Source organism: Vitis riparia, chromosome 17 (genome assembly GCF_004353265.1).
Source record: "Vitis riparia cultivar Riparia Gloire de Montpellier isolate 1030 chromosome 17, EGFV_Vit.rip_1.0, whole genome shotgun sequence".
Lineage (NCBI taxonomy): Eukaryota > Viridiplantae > Streptophyta > Magnoliopsida > Vitales > Vitaceae > Vitis > Vitis riparia.
This window is the reverse complement of record NC_048447.1, coordinates 20,160,038-20,174,220: the sequence shown is the minus strand read 5'-3', so window position 1 is coordinate 20,174,220 and position 14,183 is coordinate 20,160,038. Positions and strand designations below refer to the sequence as shown.

At 37.1% G+C, this 14,183-nt stretch overlaps 3 protein-coding genes across 4 annotated transcripts; 1 reads left to right on the top strand and 2 right to left on the bottom strand.

Moving 5' to 3' along the window:
* The first annotated feature begins 25 nt into the window (after positions 1-25).
* LOC117904932 (membrane-anchored ubiquitin-fold protein 3) lies at positions 26-3,417 on the top strand. Its single transcript, XM_034817754.1, has 4 exons — positions 26-280; positions 365-521; positions 1,544-1,714; positions 3,026-3,417. The coding sequence occupies exons 2-4, from the start codon at positions 395-397 to the stop codon at positions 3,079-3,081; spliced, it is 354 nt and encodes a 117-aa protein (XP_034673645.1). The 5' UTR covers positions 26-280; positions 365-394; the 3' UTR covers positions 3,082-3,417.
* A 617-nt stretch (positions 3,418-4,034) lies between these two features.
* LOC117904649 (glutamate-1-semialdehyde 2,1-aminomutase, chloroplastic-like) lies at positions 4,035-8,257 on the bottom strand. Its single transcript, XM_034817358.1, has 3 exons — positions 7,942-8,257; positions 5,904-6,077; positions 4,035-5,451 (listed from the first exon to the last, which is right to left on the bottom strand). The coding sequence occupies exons 1-3, from the start codon at positions 8,119-8,121 to the stop codon at positions 4,384-4,386; spliced, it is 1,422 nt and encodes a 473-aa protein (XP_034673249.1). The 5' UTR covers positions 8,122-8,257; the 3' UTR covers positions 4,035-4,383.
* A 2,905-nt stretch (positions 8,258-11,162) lies between these two features.
* On the bottom strand, positions 11,163-13,913 carry LOC117905046 (protein TAPETUM DETERMINANT 1). 2 transcript variants are annotated; one of them, XM_034817917.1, is made up of 4 exons: positions 13,740-13,913; positions 12,760-13,028; positions 12,437-12,523; positions 11,163-11,858 (listed from the first exon to the last, which is right to left on the bottom strand). In XM_034817917.1, the coding sequence occupies exons 2-4, from the start codon at positions 12,842-12,844 to the stop codon at positions 11,524-11,526; spliced, it is 507 nt and encodes a 168-aa protein (XP_034673808.1). In that variant the 5' UTR covers positions 12,845-13,028; positions 13,740-13,913; the 3' UTR covers positions 11,163-11,523. The 2 variants fall into 2 exon arrangements, with proteins under 2 accessions (XP_034673808.1, XP_034673809.1); XM_034817918.1 differs by lacking the exon at positions 13,740-13,913 and adding an exon at positions 13,366-13,685.
* Positions 13,914-14,183: the final 270 nt, after the last annotated feature.

The window sequence follows — 14,183 nt, the reverse complement described above, 5'->3', positions numbered from 1 at the left end:
AGAGGCTCATCCCCAGTCGGCTCACCAACTCCATCTAAACAAAAGGAAAAGGGAAGAAAAAGTCATCGAATTATGGGGCAGTGATGCCGTCACGATCGGGTACAGCTACAGATCTCCCAAAACGGCGTCGTCTGTGGAGGAGTATCACTGAGTTTACTTGATTCATTAGATATTGTGTATATATATTATTAAAAACCCCAGAGAAAAAAGGCTACAAGCACTTGAAATTTTGAATCGGTGGTTGCAACAGATCTACACCATTTTGAGCGATTCATTCAAGGTCTCTGCTACTGATTTGGTTTAATTTCTTAATAACTTTTTTTTATTTTGATTTTTTCTGATGGGTCGATTTGTACAAATACAGGGGAGTTGCGGATTTAATTATTGTTAATTGATGAGTTCGGATTTGGTTGATATAAAGTTTAGGCTGTACGATGGATCTGATGTTGGACCCTTTCGGTACTCATCCACCTCCACGGTCGATATGCTCAAGGAGAGAGTTGTCTCGGATTGGCCGAAAGGTACTGGTTTGTACTGTTTTCCATTTCTGTTTGTTAATTCAGTTGTAAGAGATTCAAAATTGGTTGTTGATGAAATTGGGAACTGACCCATGAGATTTTCATTAAGGCAGCTGCCGAATTTCACTGCTGATTTCCAAATTATGAGGTTTCGGCTTGTTGATTGAGAAAGCCATTTCTATTGAACTCCAAAATGGAATATAGGGATAGAAATTTTCATTTGTGTGTTGTTTCCTATAATGCCCTTTTCTTTGAGCAAAACAATGGATTTGGGTTGGGGGAGGGAAGGAGAGGACTGAGTATGAATGTTCACAAATATCCATTGAGGGGACGAGCATATATGTCAAGCTTTGTTTCAATAAGCATATTGGAGAACTCTTGTCAGTAAAGTTATTCCTTACATGTGACTTTATTGGTTTTAGAATTTTATGTAGAATTCCTTTGGGAGGAAGCCTTTATAGGGCTTGAATATATTGCTGAATGTTAATTTTCTTGTCCTTTTTATGACAATTCTCCTGGAAGATGAGATATTATTTGTGCTTGTCAGCCTCAGTTTGGATGAAGCCGTTCTGTTATTGGGTAATGGATAATATAAATTCAAGTTTTGAGCCCTGTGGAGTTTGTGCAGGTTTCCTTGTTGCCTGCTATGAAATAATGTTCCAAGTATCTTTGACATACATGGTTCAACAATAATCAGCATCTTGAGAACAAATATAATTTATGGCATTTGAATCCCAACTACTGAATTGTATTTCCTAGCCGGTAACCAACTTGGCGTTTTCTTTTTTCATCAAAAGTTTGATGGTTTTTGATAGTTCGGTTTGAGATCCCTAGCATTCAAGATCGATGCTTATTGATGAATTGTTTGATTTGTAATTATTTGGATTTTAATATGAAACTTGTTGGGAAGAAGGTACAGGAAAGACATGGGCTGAATCAGCCTTTTTTTTGTTTCCACTTGGAGGATATTTTCTCTTTTCTTTCTGTTTTCAATGTGATTTCCTTATATGTTCTTTCTATCTTAGGTAAAACCATTATACCGAAGGCTGCAAATGAAGTTAAACTGATTAGTTCTGGTAAAATTTTGGAAAATGACAAGACTGTTGGTCAGTGTAGAATACCCTTTGGTGAACTTGCAGGAGGGGTTCTTGTAATGCACGTTGTTGTACAACCATCTCTAGCAAAAACAAAGACAGGTATGTTCCATGTTGATTTAGGACTATTCTGTTCCATATAAGGATGGCTTGTAACAGTGGATTTGAAGCTTAGTTTGATGGTTGTGTGTGCACTTTATGCTGTTGTGAAAAATTTCTTAACCTGAACTTTGGAATTGCATTTAGTAGCAACTTTTACTTGCTGATGATTGGACCCATTTTGTAACTTGCAATATCTGATTTCTAGGTGGAGGATTTTTTCATATCAATAGACTAATTGATTCTAGTTTGGTTAGTAGTTTGCTATCGGCTTGCATGGCATTCCTCTATTATTATAAAGAAGATTGCAAAATGTCTGTTTGAGCTTTTTGACTGTTATAGGGAAGTTAGTATAGTAAGACTAATGACTCAAAATGGGCTCAGTAATCTAGTTGTTAGGCAGTTTTCTTTACTTCCTTTTTTTGTCTCTTGTACTTCTCTTTTATCAATATGGTTTGTTATGAGAAGAAACGGGCATAAATTTTTGAAATAGGTTGGCTGATAGATAGAGGAGTGAATTCAAAATTAAAGTCAGGCCACTGCAGGCCCTAGTCCAAGAAAATAGGATTATCGAGCTTATTGCCTCTAGTCCTTCCTAAAGTAGAAAATGCTAAGAACTGTTCCATTAATGGAAAATCATATTAATAGTAGGTGATTCTCAATTTGTTTTTTCATTTTCTTTCTTGGATATTCCCCAGGCATGGAGGGTGGAATTGTCCAGTGGTGGGATATGATTGGACAATAACATCGATGGCATCTGAAAAAACTTTTTATTTTCCGAAAGTCAGCAACATGAAATACGGTTCCCACATTAAATAATCAACTCTTTTGGTCTGAAAATCACTGAGGATATTATTGGTGAACATTTATGCCTTTCTGTGCTTCTTTTTTTGGTAAGTAGAAGTTTGAGGTTTGTATCAAAAATACCATTACTAGCATGCGTCACATGCATATTCCATTAGGATGTTTCACCTGTCCCTTAGTTTGTAAGCCAGCTTCTTATTTTGGCCAGCCGATAAAATTACAACCCGGCTATATCAGAAGGTTGCTATTTATCTTAAGTTTGCAATAAGTGATTGCTGATATGATGATAAATAATCCTGGTTGATCCTTCTATCTTACACAAACATCACAGTTCACACCCATCAGCATCATTACAGCTTTTGACATTCATGTTATGAGATTTACTTCAGTGCAATATCACTGCAAATGTGTCTTCATCTGTAACAATACAAATGTATACTCATTAGTATTCTTTAGGTTGGGTTCTAATATATGATGCTTTTTTTTGTGTGCATTTCTTTTTCTGAGCAGAAAAGAAGATTGATAAGTCACCCAAGAAAGTTGTCTGCTCATGTTCCATATTATGAAAGCTAACATGCAGGAACCCAGAAGTTGATCACCCTGGTTTCAACATTTTTAGCTGCGGAAACTTCCATCCACCATTATTTGGTGTTAGTCACTGCAGCATTCATGTGTACAAGTGCAGTGTGGATGATGTGTTTATATAATATCAGTGTTGTTCATGGAATCTAGTGGCGCATTGGTTTTTCTATCAATAGAGTCTCAATTTCGTTCTTTTTTTCTTGTTTCCTAAATAGCATGAAAAATGTGTAGCAGCAATCTGAAGCTGTATAGACCCTTTAATGTAAAGACAAAAACAACAATCAGATTTCAATGAGAAAGAACATCTGTGTTCATGATGAGTTACTTGTTCTTGGGTTTTAAGTGGCTAGAGCAGCTGGGAGTAAGAAGCAGCTATTAATGGCATATATTGCTCTCTTCTCAAATGCCAGAATACCTGGTGTCTCCTGTAAGCTTTTTAATAATTCATCGTATCAATCACCTCTAGCATGCTTGATTTGCAGATTCTGCAAATTGATAAATTGTAGGCTAACAGGCACACACCAGGCTATGAGCATATGACCTTGTGGCACAGCTCCCATTAGCTTTGGGTTTCTTTTCCATGACACCATTCATTGTTTTGCGAGTTTTCTAAGAAACAATTGTAAACATGAAGTAGACTTGGTAAACTTTTGCATTGTATATTTCCTAAGATAAATTGAGGATACTGGTTTTTTTTTTTTCTTTTCCATTCTCAGATAAAATTTTATTTTAATAATTGAGAACTATTTTTAAGATTAATTAAATCATGATTCAAAAATTGGCATCGAAGTTGAAAATGGGCTTGAGCCACAAAGGGCGTCATGTTAGAGAAGGATTCGTTAAGGTGTGTCACAATATCTCACTCTTAAATCCAAAGATGAGTCACCTAAACGATGGTTATGCAGAATGAAATACAAGACTTGACTTCCTCTCACTGTACATCAATCGATTTGGTCCATTAATTATTGGAATCCATAAACAAACAGTCCAATAGAGAAAAAAGAAATTAGACAAGAGATTCCTTGTTGTCAGGCCATAGGAAGAGCTCTAAGAGGGGAAACGGAGTAGGGATGTGCTCTCCACGGTTATTTAGAGTACATGATACAATACATCGTCAAGACAAACAAAAAGGCTTAAATAAGCCATTATCACAACAGAAAGAGACCATACAAAAAATCCGTTCCATTTAGCCTACAAAAAGAACAACCATTTCATTTAGCCTACAAAAAGAACAACCAAGGGAAGGAGTAAAAGGTCTAAAACTAACTGCAACAGAGCTCAGTGCTCTAAATTTGCCGGAAAACCTTCTCAGCTGCTGCTATCGTTTGTTGGATATCTTCAGGTGTATGTGCCAAGCTAGTAAACCCAGCCTCAAACTGGGAAGGTGCAAAGTAAACACCTTCCTCCAGCATTCCCCTAAAAAACCTTGCAAATTTTGCTGTATCACTATTCTTTGCATCCCCAAAGTTGTAAACAGGTCCCTCTGTGAAGAAAAACCCAAACATCCCACTAATATACCCACCACATATGGCATGCCCAGCCTTTTTTCCAGCATCCAAAATGCCCTGAATAAGTTCACCTGTGATTTTATCCAAGTATTCGTATGATCCTGGCTCCTTCAACCGCTTTAGTGTTTGGATGCCTGCTGTCATTGCCAATGGGTTCCCACTCAAGGTTCCTGCCTGGTACATTGGGCCTGCTGGTGCCACCAACTCCATGATCTCCCTCCTTCCTCCATATGCACCAACAGGCAGGCCACCACCGATGATCTTTCCAAGTGTTGTTATATCAGGTGTAATGCCAAAGTATTCCTGGGCACCACCATAAGATATGCGGAAACCTGTCATAACTTCATCAAAGACAAGGAGAGCACCATTTTCTTTGGTGATTTCTCGGAGAGCATTCAGGAAGTCAGGTTTGGGAGCTATGAAGCCAGAGTTTCCAACAACAGGTTCAAGGATGACTGCTGCAATCTCTCCTTTATTTGCCTCGAAGAGTTTTTCCACAGTTGATAAGTCATTGAAGGGTGATGTTAGAGTTTCAAAGGTGGCTGCCCTGGGAACACCAGGTGAGTCAGGTAGCCCCAGGGTTGCAACTCCACTGCCTGCCTTGACAAGGAACGGATCAGCATGGCCATGGTAGCAACCCTCAAACTTTATGATTTTCTCCTTGCCAGTGAAGGCACGGGCTAGGCGGAGCATGCCCATGCATGCTTCAGTACCCGAGTTAACAAAGCGAACCATCTCTATGCTTGGAACAGCAGATATAACCATCTCGGCCAGAATATTCTCCAGAAGACAAGGGGCACCAAAGCTTGTTCCTTTCTTCATTGTTTCAGCCAAGGCTGCCAGTACCTGCAGGTAAAGGTTAGTCCAGGACAATCCGGATAAACTGGTAACTTAAAGCATAATTCATCGCCCAAGTGTATAAGAATCCCAAGACACATGGAGAATGAGACAAGGGTTGGTTCCACCAAGAGGGCCTTCATTCAGCGATTGACTCAGCAAAATATGGCAACAAAATCCTTAGATTTATTTTCTTCTCTGTGGTTAGTAAAAAAGGCTTGCTGGCGCAGACATTGTCTATTTCAAGCAAAGAGATCTCTCTCTTAAATAAAGCATCCTAGATGAAACCATGTCAAGAGTCATATAGCAACAGATATTCTTTGCACTACTACAATCATGAAGGGAATTCTTCAAACATAGAATGCCACCACTGACTTGCATTATCAAGATATCCCATATACAACATTTATAGATATTCCATGGTAAATTTGTATTAAGAAAACAGGGAAAAGGAATGGAACCTCATCATCAGCATGACCAATGATTGCTGGCCCCCATGAACCAACGTAGTCAATGTATTCATTGCCATCTATGTCCCACATGTGAGAGCCCTTGACAGAATCAATCAAAATAGGTTGTCCACCAACTGATTTGAAGGCACGAACAGGTGAATTCACACCACCAGGCATCAACTCCTGCCAATGGTCTCAAGTGAGTTCATAATCAAAGAATTTTCAAACAAATAATGCCATTAAGCACCAGTACAAGAATAAGTTACATCGAAGATGCTCCTGAGAACATCTAAACATCAATAATTTTGGAAGGACGGCGACCCAATGCCAAACAAAACTCTGGATCATTCTTGTCACCATGTCATCATGGGTATTGAGTGTTTTGGAAACTGTGAAACTCAATTGAAGTTCCTATGCTACACTCTGATAAAACCGCTACCCTGTGTATTGGGGAAAATCTCACATTTAATGAAGCACCATTTCTCTATATATCTGTGACCTATAGAGCAGCTTTAGAAACTTAAACATTGAGGTCCCAATGCCAACCTCTAGATCAATATCCCTAATAATGTTCGTAGAGTTTTTGCTGCAACTCACTTATCAAAGGAAAAAAAAGAGTTTTTGCTGCAACTCCACACATCAAATTGCATACTTTAACAAGAAAACATTTCATGCATTCATCAGGAAATGCTCAAGAAAGATCATGGAGAACAAAATCTGAAAAAGATAGAGACCTAGAGTTTAATCATCTGATACTGAATCTTTAGTGGCAGTTAGAGAGTTAATTTTTTTTTTTTTTTCTTCTAGACATAGACACATATATACAACCCATCAGACCTCAGTGTGCAAGATAACTCCATAGCCTAGCCATTCTACTCAGTGAAAGACACACTGTAACAAGAAAGTACAGGATCTATAGAAGTTTTAGCACATTATTTATTTAATTCAGTGAAAAAACCACTTCAAGAATAATAGCTTACCAAGCAGAGGTCACAATATTAAAGGCAATCAGGATCAGCTACGTTGAAGACCCTTCTAATTATCACTAACAGGTACATTAGGCATGTGTTGACACAACATGCACATCTATCCATCTTAGCACCTGTCTACAGTACTTTCAAATGAACCCATCTTTGTTTACTTGCAAAATGTTCAGAAATATTTGTGTATAGTTTCATATCTCACTGTCCTAGTATACTTCAATGAAATTACACATTCAGCAAGCCCATGTGTCCCCGCCTGCCCCCGTCCCTCCCCTCCTACCCTTCTTGGGTTAGATTCACAAAAGAATTCATTGACTGGTATTTGGTTCCTCGGCACGACAAGAGGAACATCTCATTTATGGATCCCAGTAAACAAGGTGTCCGCTAAATAATTTTTATTCACGAGTCACAGTTGAAGCACTGAAATTAATTATCAGATTGAAACTTAAATTCAAACTAATATCTTTTCCCAATTCAAAACTCCCAACAATCAACCATTTAGCCACTTCCCAGTGGAACTATTCCTAACCATAAAACTAGTTCATAATGCTAAAGGGAAACATCACCCAGTAACTCACTAACCAAAATTCAAATTCCATTTTCTCAAGTTAACATATCGCTCCTATTCAGGCTATAACAAGACCCAATTTCTGTTTCTCTCATCGGCTATATATATTTCAGATTTCACCATATATTTATCATTATTATTTTTTTGTTGACCATGCATACATCAAGCAAAAACCGGCGGAATTGGAAATGGCCGTCCAATCCCATACCGTATAATACCACCTGAACTGACATCAAACATTTGTTGGTGAAATCATATGAATTTGCAACTAAAAAAATTAAACAAAACCCACAATCTTATCTCAACTGCAACCACCAACACGAACTCAACCACATCGGTATCTGCATTACCCCAGATCAAATCATCCGCAAATAGAAGAAATTAGATTACCCCGTAAATACCCACAAATACACCCAACAGCCCAATTAACCGACCAGGCCACAAAGAATTGGGAAAATATTAGCAGAAAAGAGGGGAAGGAGAATCGCAATCATACCTTAGCGATTTTGAAGGCCTCTTCAGATTTTTGAAGAGTGAAACTCTTCTTCTTCTCATCAACTGAAACTGCCATTTTGACGGAAGAAGAAGAGACATGGCGGCGACGAGATGAAGAAGAGGATCTGTGAGAGAGCCTTGATGGGCATGAGAGAGCCACTCCTCCAGATACGCTCGCCATTATCTTCCTCCCCTCTGCGCTCTCAAACCAACAAGATAAGAGAAACCTCTATTTGCTGTATTTGCTTTAGCAGCTCCTGTGAGAAAGTGTGGATAAACCCCTTTGTTCTGCTTTTCCCCCTTGGAAGCCACTTGTTTTTATAGGCTGTCTACATGAGTATTTGTCCTCCATTTTTAAGTGTAATAAAAGTTTATGGATTTATACTCAAACCCTGCCCATTTGGGTGAGCGGCGAGGCAACGGGACGGGACGGGTTAGGGTAGGATTGGATGGGTACCCGAAAACACCCAAATATCAAATATAAAGCTTTTATAAAAGTAATATTTTTATAATTTTCACATTATTGTTTTAAAGAAAATTCCTCAAAAAATATGAAATTTGTTATTAAGATTACAAGGAGTTTTTGCTTTTCCACAGCCACAGGGTTTAATATGATATGAAAATTACTATTTAATACTTTATCATGCAATTTCTTTTATTTCAAAAAGCAAATTGACTAAGCTATTAAAAAAATGGGAAGTAACACCTACTCTCAATTCTATAGGGCAAAATTCATTTCCTCTTCTACAAGGCACTGCCTTTCAAGACCCAACCAAAAGTTTGACCCGGAATGGGTGCATTCAGATTCCGGTGGTTGGACTCAACTAATTCTAATTATCAAGTTATTAAAATAAAATAAGCCAAAATATATATATATATATATTATTACTAAAAAATAGAAAGTAAAAAAAGAAAAGGCCAGCACGGGGTTGAGGCGTCTTTGATGATCGTATTAAAAATAGTTTTATATTTTTTAGAACAAAGGATGTTCTTTTTAAAATGTCAAAAAACAGATTTGATAAATTTTTTTTAAATTAAAAGTAGTTTTTTAAAACAATTTGTTTTTTTACAACAAATCTATGTTGTTTTCATTTTTTTTAATATTTTTAATTAAAAAGAATTACAAACATAAAAAAACATTTTAATAATTTTTATATTATAAGCGTAATATAATAAATTGAAAATTAGTTAAGATTTAAAAAAACCCTTTTTAATAACTATATTTTTTAATATAATTGTTTCCAAAATATTGTTAAACAAACTGGAGATTCCACTTAGTGGGTGTAAACCAATTTAATAATTTAATTTAAATTATTATGTAAATTAAATATATTTAGTAAAATAATTTAATGTTATGATTTAAAGTAAAAAATAATTTTAAATAATAAGTAAAGATGGTTAATTTATATTTTAAATTCATGTTTTTATTTTATTTTTTTTATCTTCATTTATCCTAATTACATCAAGTATTTCTTTTGCTACTCGATGACTTTTATTATTATTCAATCTTATTTATTTTAATTATAATTTATAAAAATAAATATATAAATTTGATGATTTATAATAAATTTTAAGTTAATTTTATTAAATAACTTTAATACTTAAAAATAAAAATTTTAATTGAATAATTTAAATATAATTTAACTTAAAGTAAACTTAAGTAATTAAGTAATAAGTATTAGATTTTAGAATATGTTTTACAGGAAGTGTTTTTATTTTTTTTAACACTTAAATTATTTTATATTTTAATAATAAAAAATATTAAAAATGTTTCTTAAAATCACTATCAAATCCACTTTTAATAACAACTTCTTATTATTCCAATTTTTTTAAAAAAAAATTACAAAAATAATGACTTTTATCTTCATTACCCTTGCCAGCTTGTACCGTTTGACAAGAAGGTGAAAATGGAAAGAGTATTCCAACTTTTCAAAGACAGCTTTTGGCAAATTCTTATCATATATAAAGTATGCAGTACTCCTCAGTCCTCACCAGAAAGAGAGAAGAAGTAAGCAATAAGACATCGGAAGACGAAAATGTATATTATATTTGTTAAGTTTGGTGAGGGTAGGATACATTTTATCTTTCTTATATTAAAAAATAATCGAAAATTTTTCAAACTAAAAATAAAAAATTACCTTATATTTTTAAATATTATCATCAAAATCAGAAAATCTTTATTATTTGACTTAATAAAAAAAACTTTAATACTTGTTTTTTTTTTAAATAAAAAGTAGAAATATTTTGGTCATCTTCTGCGTCCTAGTCATATATTTTTATATCGTGATTATTTCTTTTATTAATAATGCTTTTTAGAAGTGACTTAGATGACAAATATTTGGAAATCAAGCCTTTCAGTTCGCTTTATTTAGAAGGGCTTAATTGATTGAATTGGGAATCAAATGATTTCGTCTCCACTCCAGCGTAACACAAAATTGCATGCAAATGTCCGATTTTTCACAAAATAAGAAGCGTTTCATTTATGAGGCCGATGGACAAAATTATTTGAGAAATCCATTTGGTATATTAATAGCCTTACCTCAAAATAAATACGTACTATATGTACTCATAATTTTCTGAAAATCATACATTCATAAAAGAAGAAAAAAATGGAAGGACATTTTTCACATTTGAAACTGCACTTCCTATTTTGTCCGTAGAATGTTGCCACGGGGGAGGAAGGCCGTAAGGTCAGTAATGTAATTTGGGGGGAGGTCCACTCGATGGTGGATACTTCTAGGCGGTTCAGAAGAGAGCGGCGCTGGAAAGATTTGATGAAGGGAACTTAGGGAAGATATGAACCGCACACGCGCCACGGGGGTTTTGCCGGTTTGATGGTGAGTGAGCTTACCAGCTACTAACGCTAGCGCTGCATTAGCTATGAAAGCAACTCATCGTCCATCACTGAAATGACCTCCATGATTAATGCTGAACCCATATATGTACATATATATATATATATATATATATATATTATATAGACGGGTGTTTCAGCTAATTCTTGGCTAATGAGCCCTTGTCCTTGTCAGCGCCACACGTACTCTTCCTGCCCACTTTCTCTTTCTTTTACTTCACTACTTTTTGGCTTTGCAGCCACCTAGCTAGTGGGCTAGGTCACAAGTCAGGCAAATGGGAATAATAAAATAGTAAATAAAAAATGATAATGGCGAATTTGAGGATGTGATTTAATCAACCGACAATGAGAGGGGGATAACTGAAAACTTAATCAGAAGCAAGAATCATCTCTCAGATGTATTCAATTCATCAAGAAGAACAAACTAAGAAAGCAAAGAACATTCCTCTAATCACAGTTAGAAACTCGCGTTGCTGGCAGACGTACAAGAAGCAAGCAGTATATATACAAACACCCAAAAATTGAAATCATCACCCTGGAATGGAAGTTTTACAATGTGTGAGTTTGTGGAACCATCCCCAGCTCAAAAAATGCGTAAAAGGCAAAGAAGAAAGAGAAACGAACTATATAAAGCAAAAGCAGAGCCGGAAGACAAAAAAGGAGGAGCAAGTCCTGCTTCGAGTTCTTTATATGGTTGTCGTTTATTGCATGGAGGTGTGGTTATTAATATCAGCAGACAACGGAGGAGACAGAGAGTGGGTAAGGAAAGGTGTTGGCGTACTGAAACGACAGTGTTCCACCGTTGGTGAGGGGTCTGCCGTCGTTGACGAGGCAGTCGTCGTAGCGGAGGCGCTTGAAGATTCGAGGGTTGATGAGGCGAGCGGAGCTGAACCATCCGCAGCTGAGGTGGATGCCGGAGATGTCACAGCCGGTGAAGCACACGTTCATGATCTCAACGGTGTAGGTGGGTATGCCGCTAGGGAGTGGAGACGTGGGGCCCTGGTTGATCACTATATCAGCCTTGGAACATTTCTCTCCCCATATTCGGTTCGGTTCCACCAGCGCTACAGAAAGCATGTCAAGACAAACAAACAACAGAAAAGGCCAAAAGGTGAGGCCACGTATTCAGAATTCCACAGTACACAGCATGCAATTGCAGTCACACGCATAAACCTTACGCTGAGTAATAAGTTACTAACGATGGCCACCACCATCACCACCAAAGGAATGAGCGTACGCGTCTCCAGACAAAATACACTTTTTTGTCTGGAGGTGCTAATATGCGCAGTGAGGCAAATAAAGCATCCGGATGAAGAGCGGGGCCGGTGCATGTTAGAATCATTGGTAACCAAAAAGTAGACGTGCGCCATCTCCCACAACAGAGCCGTACGCATCTGGAGCAGGACGGTAGGGTCGTGGGTGTGGGAGAAAAGGGAGTGTTGATTAGCAAATAAAGTGAGGCAAAAGGGCGGAGGATTGGGGGTGGACTCAGACTCGAAGTCGAAGAAAACAGGGACGCGGTAACACAGTCATATCAGTAGAGATTCTACAAATCTCCGCGTTAACACAACCCGAAAAGAGAGATATGAAGATAAAAGACAATTGCAATTGCCGAGTACGACGATGGGTTTTGGTCTCTTACCACGATGAAGAAGCTTGCGATGAGGGACAGAGAGAGTGATGTATCCCATCAGCCTTGACTTCTCGGAACCATTGCCGTGTTGCAAAGCTGAGTGAACAAAAGAAAGAAAAATGAATATTAAGTTAATAACATAGTGGAGAGCTGAAGACAATAAGAAATCAATATGGAGAACATCATGTCGCAGAAAGAGAGGCCATGGATAAGCAAAAAGGTGGGCTAAAGCGCAATAATGGGAAATAGTAAAATAATGAGGACCTTTTTCTTTTATTTCTGAGAAAAAGGAAACAATGAAGGTGGAGAATCTGGGATGTACATAGACAAACCTGTATGAGACGCAAGCAGAAGCACCAGAAAGAACAGGAATGTAGCCGCAACTACAGAGAATGGCCGATTGGAGAAAGCTCTCATCCTTGAGAAGAAACACAAAAAATTGCCGGTGAATCTAGCTGTTGCAAGCGAAATGAAAAACAGACACCCTTGTTGATATTGTGAGCTTGAGTTTCAGAACCCTAAACCGCCATAGAAAGAGGCACGGTGAGAGCTCAGCGAAGAAAAGAAGTGATGGAGATGGTCTAGTCTCGATTACCAAGATCTGCAACACAAAAGGAGTATATATATCACATCATCTGAATAAATCAGTCAAAGAACAACCGTCAATATGACGAACTGGTTACGATTTGACTTCATGTTCTTAACTCACCACTCACGAGCTATTCTTAACCTAAAATAAGCGCATCAACAAAACGAAGAACACCTTGTAAAGAAGCACAACCAAGGAAAAAAAACTCCAAAAAGTGAAGCAGTGTTCAAATTCCCAAGCAACAAATCAGAACTGGGAAGTCTTACATTTTCCATGAAAAAAAAAAAAACAAAACAAAAGGAGGAAAACAAATCTTAAGTTCCCAATCAAAAGCAAACGTTTGGGATACCTTTATACACATTCCGGGAAAATCGTAGACGTCTAGTTTTGCAAAGAAACCAAAGCGCTGTATCAAAAGTGGGGTTTCTTGAGAATCGAGAAAAGTTGCTGTAATTAAAAAGGAAACTAACACATTTTCCTGGAAAATAAAGGGCCTCGAGAGAAAGCACAAGAAATGGAAAAGCGGAAGCGGAATTTACTGCGACAGAGCAGTCGACAAAACAGAGTACAGTACATAGGGCGAGCTTGCATTAGGCCAGTGCAATCTCAGATTTGAAGACAAAAATGGCAGAAAGATCGCGAAAGCCAGAAATGACAAAACAGAAAAAGCTCAGAAAAAAGTCGATTAACAAAATATTCATCTGCATACTAATGAGATCAAACCTTTGACGCCCGAAGTGAAAGAAGATCGAAGAATCAGAGAAGAGAGAAACAGTGAATGATCTAGAGCGGGAGAAAGATAACGTTTATAGAGAGAGAAGATTAGGGTTTCAGGGTCTTCGTTTTCTCTTTCCTGAGGCTGCAGTGGCTGAGTTAATACCAGTTGTTTTGAAGAGAATGTTTGGGGTCCGTGAGAGAGAAGGTTGGAAAAGTGGGGTATTTATAGCGGGAATTTAATATGGGTTTGAAGTCGAGGTTAACCATGGTTAAGTTGCACGTGGCATTTTAACTCTTCCTGGTGGTTATGTTTTTGTACCCTGGCCCACCTCCATTTGACATTCCTCATCTGCTTTAACTTTTTGTTTGAAAAAAGAATAAAGAAATAAGAAAAAAATAGACATAAATATATATATAAAACAGAAAAGATTATTCCATCCCTAATTTTCT

Excerpts from the sequence above, each read along its gene's own strand:
- LOC117904932 (XM_034817754.1), top strand. The coding sequence starts at position 395 with ATGAGTTCGGATTTGGTTGATATAAAGTTTAGGCTGTACGATGGATCT. Across the intron at positions 522-1,543 it reads TGTCTCGGATTGGCCGAAAG|GTAAAACCATTATACCGAAG; the intron begins GTACTGGTTTGT and ends TTTCTATCTTAG. Across the intron at positions 1,715-3,025 it reads TCTAGCAAAAACAAAGACAG|AAAAGAAGATTGATAAGTCA; the intron begins GTATGTTCCATG and ends TTTTCTGAGCAG.
- LOC117904649 (XM_034817358.1), bottom strand. The coding sequence starts at position 8,121 with ATGGCGAGCGTATCTGGAGGAGTGGCTCTCTCATGCCCATCAAGGCTC. Across the intron at positions 6,078-7,941 it reads AGGCCTTCAAAATCGCTAAG|GAGTTGATGCCTGGTGGTGT; the intron begins GTATGATTGCGA and ends GACCATTGGCAG. Across the intron at positions 5,452-5,903 it reads TTGGTCATGCTGATGATGAG|GTACTGGCAGCCTTGGCTGA; the intron begins GTTCCATTCCTT and ends CTTTACCTGCAG.
- LOC117905046 (XM_034817917.1), bottom strand. The coding sequence starts at position 12,844 with ATGAGAGCTTTCTCCAATCGGCCATTCTCTGTAGTTGCGGCTACATTC. Across the intron at positions 12,524-12,759 it reads TCTGCTTGCGTCTCATACAG|CTTTGCAACACGGCAATGGT; the intron begins GTTTGTCTATGT and ends TTGTTCACTCAG. Across the intron at positions 11,859-12,436 it reads TCGCAAGCTTCTTCATCGTG|CGCTGGTGGAACCGAACCGA; the intron begins GTAAGAGACCAA and ends TGCTTTCTGTAG.